This window comes from Ischnura elegans, chromosome 4 (genome assembly GCF_921293095.1).
Source record: "Ischnura elegans chromosome 4, ioIscEleg1.1, whole genome shotgun sequence".
Taxonomy (NCBI): Eukaryota; Metazoa; Arthropoda; class Insecta; order Odonata; family Coenagrionidae; genus Ischnura; species Ischnura elegans.
The window spans coordinates 135553363-135566362 of record NC_060249.1 but is presented as its reverse complement, the minus strand read 5'-3'; the positions used below and the strand labels follow the sequence as shown (position 1 = coordinate 135566362).

Here is a 13000-nt window from a genome sequence, read left to right as displayed (position 1 = left end):
AAACATGATATCAGGTTGTTATCAGTTATCAATATACGAGCTTTACTATAAGTCTCACTTGTCAGAGCTACTGACGAAGGGATATCTTCTTAGGATTTTTGTTTCTCCCTACTAACAATCCGAATTCATCTGCTCATCTGGCGCTACGATAGTTAGAAAAGAATGGGTATCTTTAGGGTAAAAAATTTGATGGCGCAGTCATATGGTCACGCTTCTCCCTCTGCAGTATGCTCTGCGTACCCCCCTACGCGATAGCATCAGTTCCGAACTTAACCTCGTACGAGTGGTTCCCTACTTTCCAGGGTGGCTGGACTTCGAACCACCGAGTGTTTTCCATGTGGGTTTAATAAAGTCAGGTTTCATTTTCACTAGTTCAATTTTATTCGTCTTCGGACCTTGGCCACTCCGAAGAAACTATTGAGAACTTTAAGAGATGGACTGAAAATAATTGAACACGAAGAAAAGAATCCGGGCTAGATGCGTGTGAATATTGCAGAGCGCCTTGGGTTGTCCGCTAGCACATGACGGTAGGGGTGGGGGTAGAGTGAGCTACCCGGAGAAAACAAGTAAAGATATGAAGGCGAAGATCCAGATGAGCGTGCCCCTGACGATTAACGCAACATAGTTCACGCTTTACACACTACCTCAATTATATTTAAAATACATTCATTAGACAGGAACAATTCAAGTAATAGACTATTTTTGGCCTTCGTCATCCATCTCACAACCAGTCACTGTGCCGGCGAATGCGGTTGTTTTAGGCACAACATGCACATTGCTCTCGTGAATACGTGTACTGGAAATGGTGTTTGATGGATAAGAATTTTTACATCAGACTGAAATCCATGATAGCAGTGTAAATTCCGAGTGGAGAGCAAACATTTTTTTAGTGAGTTGGCGTTTTCCTTCAGAATTTTGAAAGAGATATGGGTCGAATCAACAATATGACGTAGGTTTCTTGATAAAGTACTACTATTCCTGTTATTATCTTAAATATTTTTTGAAACCTTTAATTACTCGCCAAAATCTTGCGTTTCCTGGGACATAGGCAACCTAGCAAAAAATAAAGCATTGATCTTTTTTCCGCATTCATTTTATAATCGTAACGTTATTAGGAAAAAAATTTTTTCCCCTAGTGGAGTTCCAAAAAAGGAGGGTAGTCTTAGATTTGAGCTAATACGGTGTATGAAATTGTTTTTCGATTTATTATGTTCTATAAACAATTTTCATAAAATATTTTTCTTTAAATAAGAAAGAATCAATTTATTATATTCTATAAACAATTTAAATAAAATATTTTCCGTTAAATAAGAATGATTGGGGTGGGGGAAATTTGGTTACTGTGCAGTTATTCTGTGTGTAAAAAACAATCTCTCGGCGAGGAATTAAAAAGGACCTCGGGTGTCAGGACAGAAGAAGGTCCGAAGGGTATTCGGCGTCGAGGCAAGAGCGCGGTTGGGCTGGTCCTTTAGTCGGCCCTGAATTTTGCAAACGATAGATCACGTCATAACAGATATCACTTTTCATTGCGGCGTTAACATTCACGGCGTTTGCCGCGTACATTAATTTTCTGTTGATATACGGCCAGTGATTTTCTTACTGTTGGCTTATTAACGGACCGTGAATTTAGCGAAATTGTGACCGTGAAAACCTGAAAAAAAACCGTGAAAACGTGAAAAATAACCATGAAAACCTGGAAAAAGCTGTGAATTTCATTATTCAGGTAGAGTGGGAACCCTGGAAGTGTCTTTCGCTGATATCGTTCAAATTTTGTTGGATAGTAGTGTTCCATAATAAAGGCACATTTTAAAATTTTCTCTTGCCTTTAAGCCTTGTGATATAATAAACAGGACATAATAAAGGCAGTTGAATTTTAGACTTGAAAGCGAGTGTGTCATGATTTCTCTCCATCCTTCTCCTGTGAATCGGTGCATGCTACAGGAATATACGAGAAATGTAAGACTTTTGGCAAGGTAAATTCAGTACTTATTACTGCGTTGCCCATAACGTTTGCTGCATGTCTACGCAACACCTAAAAGTTCGACTCGTTTTGCAGTCGGTCTCGATTCAAAAACAGGAACTTGAGTAAATACAGCGTAAATAGTACTTGAAACTTATTTCCTTGTCTATCAAATGCTTATTTATGACCTTTTAACGATCATTTGGATCTCAATCTTGGACAATTCTCGCGGTTCAAACATTCAGCGCCTTTCCATCTGATCATTCCTTTTACCCATCCCTTTTCTTTTGTTCCACCTTTTCGCAACCAAAGAGTGATAAATCCTAAACAATCAAGACGTCAAAATCAAAATAACTATCGGAGCCATACATAAACAAAGAAGTGCCCATACAAGCCAGATGAACTGAATGTGTCATTTTTGTAGTCTGCCACCAGCAGCTCGATTCTATAAATGTGATACCTGTGCTTCGCGTGCTTCGAACCACAGTGGAGTTCTCACGCCTCTCTCCGTGAAAGACGTTCAAGCGATCCTGCAAGCCTGTGTCGTGAGATGTTTGACGAATTGCAAACTATCACTTTAGTTTCTTATGTTGGTAGCTGTGCGGATGCGAGGAACGAATCAGAATCTCCGACACAAAGTTAATTCGGCGGCCAACTGCAACTTCAATTACCATTGAGAAACATATACAATGCCGTGGAATATTCACTCCCAAAGTAAATAATACTTCTTTACTCAATTTTGAGTGAGGTCTTTTCTTTTAAAAGTACCTATTAATGATAAGTTACGGTTGCTTAATTAGTTTATAGCTATTAACTGTATATTACCTCTTTTATATGTTGTCAAGTGCTGCATATCAAAGTCAGTTATCACGTAGCGGGCTCGTAATTGCACAATTAGCTCTAATTTCCTCATAATATGGAGCTAATGCTTACTCGGAATGAGAGCAAGTGTTATTTTATTATTTAATAATGGTTCATTCTCGTATGCGTTTGAGCTGTTCTCATCATTTCAGTACATAATTTTAAATGCGCTGTGGTGCGTATACATATGTGTCTGATTGTGCAAGCACATGCCACTATTCACGATTTATACTGATGAAAATTTTTCCGGCGTGAATACGAGTAGATTATTAACAGTTTCTGCTAGAGGGCGAGATGTTTACATGTTTTAGTATTTCTATTATGTCAACAGAAAAACGAATCATGTTGGTCGTGTTGCTGAACAGCAGCAATAATGCATGCAAGAGATGGAATAGATGATCAATGTTTATCTTAACGTACTAAAGTATGCCCCGGCAAGCCATCTAAACGTCTACGAATTAATCGTGGTGTGAACTCAGTGATCCATCGCCAATCTTGCGTCTTGAAGGGATTGATATCGCGTATCTGCCGTCGAAGTATGTGCATCTATTGCCTCTGTCGACATTGGTGCTCATGCAACAGTAGCGGAGGTATGTAAAGAGCCTCCATTCTCACTAATAAAAACAAATTGAAGGCTTGAACTTACGAAACAAATATTAATTAAATCTGTTAACATTCAATACTGCACAATACTTTTACCGTTGGTTCTACTCCAAATTATTATGAACATTAAGTGTGAGTATTTTACTTGTACATTCTAGAAGATGCACAAATATAAGATAATTGTCAAACCCTCAGCGCAAGGTTTAACTTCCCACCAACTTCAATCGCAATGAAGGCCAATCAATTTAAATAGGACGCGAATGTAAATTTAACTTTACGCATTTCTTTTATTTGTTTTCAACACATATTACTTATGGCAAGTGACAATATGAAATAGCCACCATCGTAATTAATGAATAATGTGCTATTAATTATCAATCACAGCGTAAATTCATAATGAAAAATTAGAGCGCATTGCCGCGACGAAGCTACCACGGGCCCTCTTGGGCGTGAATACTTTCACGGACGCGGCTGTGAGAGTGATGTCACTAAAAAGTTTCAGAATCACTCCAGCGTCAAAGCCGTGAATACATTGACGAAATCCGCTTGTGACGGCCGTATGACATTTACAGAATCGAGCTGCAGGTGACTCTGTTATGAGTCCAAATTGTACGATTGTCTGAACGAAATTAGAACAGGCATTCAGAAATTCATACATCTTACATTTTGAGTGGTTACACGGTGCATTTTTGGGTTCATCCTGGGATGCAGACATTCTCACATTTTCTTGTACATTCTAATGTACCGTGTAACCAGGCCTTTTCACTAGTTTTGGATGTAGATGCCGTCCAAATAAATTATATAAATTGACAGCCTTCCTGACCCCCCCCTGAGCACCACAAAATGAACATAAATCCGCAATTTATTAATATCGCACCTACCGCTTATCCTGGTGGGAATTCTATAACCCCCACAGACCCCCGGTATTAGTTTCACATAAACCTCCCTCAGGCTAAATTCTTCAATTCTTTTAATAATATCAAGTTTTTGTTCTAATGTCACCGTTTTTTCTTCACGTCTGAAGAACCTCCAGGATAGCCACTCATCTTCGTGGACATTTTTTTCGATTGGAATCAGAAAAATGTTCGGATAATGGGTAAATGAGGCAAAAATTATTCGCCCAGATGCATATTCAACATGTGCTACCCACGCCAACCTTTTCTGTTAAACGAAAATTATCAATTTCATTAATATAGTAATATTTACTATGCATCAGATGCGCTTTTGTCCTAATTGCCATTCAATTTTTTTTCCCCGTGCATAATTTGAACAACGTTATCGCGAAGCAACAACGTCGTTAAATGATGAAGGGTTTCAATTTTTGGACAACGTTAAACTGGATGGCGTTAAACGAGGACTCACTGTACTATATTTACGATATCTCTTAAAGACATAAAATCAGAAAATAAGCATTTTTGGCTGGTGGCGATGTTTTTGGCCTAGTTTCTCTAAAATAAGAATTTCCTCATTGTTTTCTAGGTTGTCATGGCTGCAGGTTGAGAAGTCGTTGCTTCAACCAAACAGCGGCAGTGTAGTGAAGACGGGAGTTCCTTGGCGATGCCCCTGCAGGTTACCTCTCAGTGGAGTGTGGTCTTGCAGACGACGGGAGCGTAGGAGTTAGCGGTGAGTGCATTTGTCAGGGAACAGGGGGTCCAATGACCGGTAGAATCTTGCAATCGGGAACATGCATGATTTTGTTAAAGTACTAGAGAAATAACTCTATGTATTCAATGGAAATTTTGTGGATGAATGACGTTTTTTAACTGAGGTAAGAGTCTTTCGAAATAACTCTTCATCAGCTGCCTGAAAACACAATTTCATCATGAGTGCTTGTGCATGACGTCACGGCACGGTATCCACTGATGACACACTGAGGAAGTGGATAGAAAATTGGTCTATGCTGGGTCTTAAATGCAAATTTGGTGAAAATATTGCCGTTTTAATGTCAGACTGGAGATTGTGAATATGTTGGGTTGCCTAAGCGTTGTTGGAACTAATAAGCGTGACGTCAGAGTCCAATAAACAAAACGTTTACGTGGTGCCTGTAGACTATTCGTCCCAGTTTTAGAAAAACCTATGTATCACTTAGTATCTTTTTCTCAGTACAATTTATTATCCAAGCTCTAGATTACTAGCAAACGAGAACCTTGATTTAATTTATGTTCCATTTCAATTTTTTGGATTCTCAACTCCGCACCAAGAAATCTTAAAATTAAAGTCACAGAGTATTCTTATAGCGCTAAAGAATTAAGTAATTTTGGCGAACTTTGAAGCCCTGTAGCAACAAGAATATTGAGAATGATGAAGTCAGATTTTGCGTACGTTAATAACTTTAACTTGATTATCTATTCACGTTAAAAATATACTATTTTAATTTTATCAGATACCACATTAGTTTGTAGTAAATGTGTGAATATACTATGGCATTATATGTACAACAATGGAAAATGAATCATTTGTTTTCATTATCACCATATTCTGATGTTGTAATTATTTTGATTTATGGTTTATGCCCATGTAATTAACTTAATATTAATACAGTAAAACCTCTATGTAGTGAACCTCTTTGCATCATAAACCTCCATACTTCATACCACCCCCACAGTCCCGTCTGATTTACATGTAAATTTATAGGCAAACCTCTTTGTAGTGAAACTCTTTTTCTCATAACACCTCCACTTCTCATACCAAGGAGACACCCCCGAGATGGCCTAACTACCTCCGCAAATCGTACCGAGAAAACTAGAGACCATTAATGCAGCCGTGATTACGTGTATGGAATGAAATTTTCAGCAATAAATGTTTCACCTTTTTTTATACGTACACCCTTAATATGTTGTAATTTTCACATTAACCATTAGTTATGGCCAATTTGTTCAATATGAGAGCATACATGACAGTAAATAATAAAAAAGGTATCCAACGATCCAAATCATTTTAAGTGACTGTTGAATTAAAGGGATCACATCATTTTCTCTCTGGTCATGGTACAAATCATGCGATAGCGCTCGCTTTCTGTAATTATGAAATAATAAGTGCATGTTCACTAATGCGTGCATGTTTATTTAAACACATAAATGTAATGGTTTAAAAGATAGTAATGCCTTTCATTTCCAAAGAATATGAAAAAATTGTGCCTATCACTAAAATTTCTCTATAGATAACCTCCATTCATCAAATTGCCCAAATTTTGGTCCCCTCCATTACGATGTAAAGAGGTTTCACTGTATTATTCTTCAAAGCGTGAAAGTCCTGCTTTCACAAAAATAACAAAAAAAACAATGTCTCTGCGCTTCGATTTTAATGAGTGTTAAATATCGCACACATCCTGCAGTGTAGGCTGAGTATTCTCCCGTATGTTTTGCGTGACATATAATCAAAGGATAAACACACCACACACACTAATTCGTCGCTTTTGTCACCTGTGGGTGAAGACGAGCTCCAGTCCACTTTGGAGGCACAACCAAGTGCACTATTAGACGAAATCACTGTTCGGCAGCTGCTTCTAACTAGACGATGCAATTTTGATATTGCCAGCGAGTAGCCTAGTCAGATCCAGGATCAGGGGCCAGTGATTTTGAGAGTGGGCCAGCGTTTACTAGCCGCAATCAGAACTGATAATGTTGTGAAATTTCTTCGACTTACAGGCGCTTTGGTTGTGTGTGTAGTTATGCTCTGATTTGGTTGTACACTTTGGAGATGAAATTGCTTCAACTGTTCCTTTAAATAACATGTTCATTGTTGTTGTTTTGCTTCTGAGTAAATAGACTAAATAAAATTGAAAAGCTCAATACTTGAATCAGTAGGAAGCTCTTTTAGATCCGAAAGTCCATAAAAATCACACAGATTGATAGAATAGAATTTGTTCTTAAAATTCTATTCTATCAATGTAAGCTACACTCCTAGATTAGAAATGGTATTTAAACATGTTACAATCATGATTAAATGTAGCAAATGGGAAACTTATTTGATGTTATGGTCAAATTTCATGCATGTATGTTCACGACCAGCTGATGATTTGAAATAGTGATTCGACATTCAAGTTATGATAGCCTCTAGTGGTATTTATTTTTCTCTACAATAATTACGTGTTCAACATAATGTGCTATGCCATAATTGAAGCTCTTTATTGCCTTGTTTCATTATCCATCAAATCCTACAACATTCCCTAGAGATGTAATGATTCTTAAGTAGGTAACACTGAAATATTATCTCATGATGTGGTATATAAGAATCACCATATTAGTCCATGAATTTTTAGCATATCCTTCACCACGACGTGGGATAACAGGGTGTCCACAGGAAAATCAGGAATCATGCTTGAATTATAAGTCCCTGGAATTATGCGTGAATTACTGTATAAGGGTGTGTAAGAGGTGCACTCCTATTTTGAGCATCGGAGCTAAAGAAAAAAAAAAACTTTTTGGCATTTTTTTTATCCTATCGTGCGGTGTAGCAGACTTAAGCCTGGACTTTCGACAGTTATCAAATTTTCCACTTTCAATAGTAATAATACACGCGGCGTTTTTCAGATAAATTTACATGGTATGTATGGTGCTCGGAGATTAGTAGGTGTTCACTTGTAGCCTTAACCTTCTGATGCTTACTAGGAATGGTCGGATCAGATAACTCAGATGCAAATATCCACGAATAATGCCCTTCACCTTAATGTACTTCGGATCCAAATTCGTCAAAGAAATTTAATCTGAATCCTAAATTTTCAATCATTGCTTTCGTGAATGCAACGACCCTTGAGAGGAAGTAGAAAGAGTTCCGATCCTCTCTTCATATACGCCGTTGCACCACGATATTTGTCCTACTCAGGTGCAATTTCTTTAGAGCTCATGTAGGAGTATTGCAATAGAATTTCAGCCGTGGAAATTTGTAAATCAAAACACGACAGGCACATGGTGTGAATCTTCCCTAGAGATTGGACAACAATCGGGGGAATCTCAGCGCCGTTAAAAAATAACCACGGCATAGATTTAACAAAATACCCCTGGCCCTCCACCAGCCCCTGCCTATCATGTTTTTTTCCTTTCCGAGACCCCATGGACCATAAATCACTTGCCTCAAAGGAAAATATCAAGTAACGTGGGAACAATGGAAACTTGCTTCAACCCTTCCCCATCTCACCAACTGACCTTCATCGATCTCTCAGTTTCTGGAGGCCAAATGCTAGGTGAGTCACCTCGTGAGCCCGAAGATATCTCAATAGCTTTCAATAATTGTAAGGCACACACAAAGTTCAAAAAAAGAAAGATCTAACGCGACGCATATCTGACAGAATTTAAGTTTTTTAAGCTCTAATTGATTGACACAAAGATTTATAGTTACCACAAGGCTACTAATATTCAAAATAGTCCAAACAGCTAAATTTCGGAAGGAACAACCCAGTCAGCACACGAGGTATTATATACATATTTTTTAAGTCAATCTTGGTAAACTATGTAAAGTTTATTGAAATATGTAAAATTTACATATCATATACTCGAAAATATTTACATGGAAAATGTTGTTAACTTTTATTTTAGGTCAACATAAAATGCTGTCTTATTTAATACGTGATTGATTTAAACCTATTTTCTGACCCATTTAACGATGCATTTAATGTAAACTGAATGTAAATTATTTACATTCCATATACTTTTAGAATTGACGTAAAATATACATATATTTACGTCCAATATACATAAACCATTTTCATGGATTCATGCCAGATAGTTCATTTACTGGACTACCCACACAGCAGAGGATATTCCAGGAATATCCCATTTTGATCCCCAATATTCCTATTTCGTCCAAGGGTTATTGCGAACCATTACGGGATATTCCTGGAATATCCTATTTTGATCCCCTATATTCCTATTTCGCCCACGGACATTGGAAACCATTGTGGGATATTCGCGGACTATTTTTTGACAATAGGCTTTTGTGTATGTAATAACTGAGTCACAGGTGTTACTAAATGATATTACAACAAAATAAGAATAACTTTTTGACCCTTTCGAGACGGGGGAGTTTTCGTCTTACAATTAGTATGACTGCTGTACTGAGCCCCAAGAGAGACTTCTTTCTAGTGGTACGGAGCAGGGGGTTCCTCTTTTTTTGCACGTTTGCAAACGCTGTTCCAGAAATGCACTATAGGAACACAGTAGAACACCTACCTATGGTGTTTGCGCCTTTCTGTTCTGGAACACTCATGAGCGCTATCCAACTGGGCTGTGTTGGAACGCAGGTGAACGCCCGAGAAAATGCCTACCACGTTTGTTTTATCATTTCTGTTCGGAACATCCAAGAACGCTGTCCGCCTGGGTTGCTATGAAATGCAGATTTATTCAAAGATCAATCAATTCCCTTAAGATGTAAAAAAATCCTGCCATGAAAAGTTTCCCTCGTTTCATAAAGAAGAATGCTTTTCAAAATGTGATTTCACTCGTGCTTTTTAATCTACTGAGGCGATGACACAAAAAAGATATATTTCTCAGTGGGATTTATTCCTCAAGTCGTAAGGCGAAACTTAATTTTTTGAATGCCAAGATTGACTCCCGCCCGCGATTTCGACCTATCGATTTGGGATACCATCGATGGTCGATTCCACCAATAGTCGATTTCCATCGATACACACATGGCGCACATGCGTCCCTTAACTACTTCGACGACCACCTGCTGCAACGATTGATGTTACGTTAACTGTGTTGTGTTCGTCGTTAGCGAAATTGATCCTGCCGAAGTTTATCAACCTCTAAAGCTCTTGTTTTACCTGTTTCACCAGCACCTGCGTAATCATCTACCGTTACAACAAAATTTGTAGTGTTGTTTTTTTCGAAACTTCTCCAACAAAAGTTTATCAACTGCTGAAGTTCTCTTTTTTCTTCCTTCACCAGAATCTGGGTAAGTAGAAGTGTTGCTCATTGCAACAATTTTTATTTTAAGTGAAGCGTATTCTTAATATTTTCAACCTTCTTACACTTCCTGAGACAGCTCAGTCAATCATCTTTTCAATTCATCTTCTGTGGATTGAAAAACGTTGCATATGCTTGAACTTAATTTTATTTTTATGCTTGACGCATTTTATCACTGTATGGTGGGAGGATTATGAAGAAAAACTTCCCGGCTTAACTATTTATTGAGTCATTTAAAGTTATTTCCATTTTTTAAATTCGCTGTCGAGTCATAAGTTTAGCTTCCTTCAAAATGTAATCATATTTGTTGAAGGGGTATTTTAGTCTTTAGGTTTGTACACATTGGTTTTAAGTTATTGCAATTCGAATTAAATTCTCACATCAAATTAGTACTTCGAATTTTCAATGTGAATAACTTGTCAATTTTTACACTTAGAACTGATTTTTTCGAAATTTCCTTTGTTGACTGTTGGGGGATTTCATTTCAAATCGGCAGAGGGGTGTCAGGTGACCATCACCGATTTCTCTGAAATTTATATATGTGAAAGCAGTATCCTTATGATGAATAATGATGCCTTTATCTCAGCTCAGAACCGAACCGTCATAAAATTACCTTCCTTTGAACATTGCAGTGTCAGGCCTCACAGTAAAAAATGAAAAATCACATAAATGCTTATTACTAAGGAACCATGGCCTGTAATGCAGTGGTTATTGTTTCATTTTGAAGAGAATTCATTCATGCACATTATGGCATAACTTGAAAGTCATTTCAAGCAATAATAAACAAATAGGACTTGTTTAAACAATAAAAATTAGTCATTATTTAACAATTTATTACTAAAAAAAAGGCCACCTTTTATTTTCTTTAAAATTTCTCAGGGGGTAGTTTAAATGTTCTGCTTTCAATTAAAAAAATAAAAAAAGGTAGTATTTTTATACTTTTTGTTTTAAGGCATGTCAAATTTAGGCATGTTTTCGACTCTTTTACACCAAGATTGCATACCTTCATGGGGATAAAAAATGAAGTTCCATTCTACTTAGCATTCATAACAGTGAAAAGTTCATATCTGAATGATTGGTTACATCTATTGAGTGGAAGCAAGTTCAATCTTGTTTACTTCCACGGCATCCAATGTGTGCAAACACCCACTGCTACCGGCTGGAAACTGTGAATGAGTCGCAATTTGCACAGAGTATTTTTCAATGGCACTTCACATAAGTCTTCTACTTTGGGCCATGTGAAACAATTCGATGGACCTTGTGGATGTATAAGCAAGACACTTATGTCATTCTCTTCTAAAGACACAGCAGTGATTTTTGAAATTGACCAGGTTTTTCGGAAACACACAAGTCATTCATGGTGAGATTTTGAGTACTGTACATATGTCATTATATCTGAATTTGTTAGAGTCACAGCCTGTTTGATTGTGTGCATTACAGAGCGAGCTTTAGTTGTCCCGTGTCTGTTAACTACCAAGACATAAAACTGTCGATGCCATGTACAGGTGCTACTTTCACCTAATTATTTTTTTGTCTAAATTGAGCTAATTAGCATGTTTAAATGCAAGTTTCATAGTAGGCAAGAATTTACTTACTTAAAGAAAGTGATAAATATCAAACATGTACTTCATGGGAAAATAATGTCTCAGCAGCTTTTGAAGAAGTGAGAGTGAAATGTCTATGAGTGGCCATGTTCAAATTTTATCATTCTTTACACAAGTTAATCTAAACAACATAATATGGCTGATTTTCCAGTTTCAACCAAACATACAATTGACATATAATGCAGAGCTAAAAAAACTACCAAGACATGAAAGTGTTGATGCCATGTACAGGTGCTCCTTTCACCCAATCATTTTTTGTCTACATAGGGTGGTTTCCTATTATTGTTTATTGTCTAAATCGAACGATTATTACTCCTGGAGTGCATATTTCATGCTTTTAGATTTTTAAATGGTGATATCTGTTTTTGCAATTAAATGAAAAGTTAAAATTTTCAAGCCTACGAAAATGCGACGCCTGAGTATGAATGCTGCAAAAAGCCCGTGTTACCTCTGGCTGCTTGCTGCCGAGCATGGCGGTAGCGTAGAGTTCCCTTCTCGCAGGTAGTGCTTGGTTTAAATAAGGATTATTAATACCCTATCAAACAAAGGAAACTCTCTGACTAAAGACATTTTTAATAGGTGATTGTTATGGGATGTTTCCCGGAGCTCTGTGCCTCATGCATGCATTGGTAATCTCAGATGATATAAAACTCCTATATACTCGTATAGCATCTAGGTCCCTGTGACGTCACATGGAGTGGCATCGCATCGCCGCCAATCTGACCTTTTTCAAATGAGGTTAAAATTGACCATTGACATTTGTCTAAACAGGGATTTCGAAAAATCAAATAAATTGTAAACATATTATGAATGCACTAAAGGTGGGTAACGAATCGCAATCAATGTCTTTCGTTTTCTTTGATGCAGTAAATTACCCTATTTGGCTAGGTTAACATGCGTTAAATGCAAAAGTTTGATATTAGTCAAGGAAATACTCACATGTTATACAAAGGACTTTTTTAAATTTACTTGCCACAGTTGAAATATCTCAGGTTTTAGTTTGTGACATAATTTTTGACCAATTCCTACAACTCCATCAGATGGCCCCTACTCATGACCAGTTGCAC

At 37.3% G+C, this 13000-nt stretch overlaps 1 protein-coding gene across 14 annotated transcripts in view; it reads left to right on the top strand.

Annotated features, from left to right (window-relative positions):
- The window catches only part of LOC124158084 (Golgi reassembly-stacking protein 1-like), a 69845-nt gene that overhangs the window by 48307 nt on the left and 8538 nt on the right, over nucleotides 1–13000 (top strand). For all 14 annotated transcript variants that reach the window (XR_006864704.1, XR_006864709.1, XR_006864707.1 and 11 more), the window contains one exon: nucleotides 4904–5047. Coding sequence is in view for 7 of the 14 variants with exons in the window: in XM_046533269.1 (XP_046389225.1) it covers nucleotides 4904–5045 (142 nt within the window). In the remaining 7 variants the exon portion in view is untranslated. The remainder of the gene's footprint in view (nucleotides 1–4903; nucleotides 5048–13000) is intronic.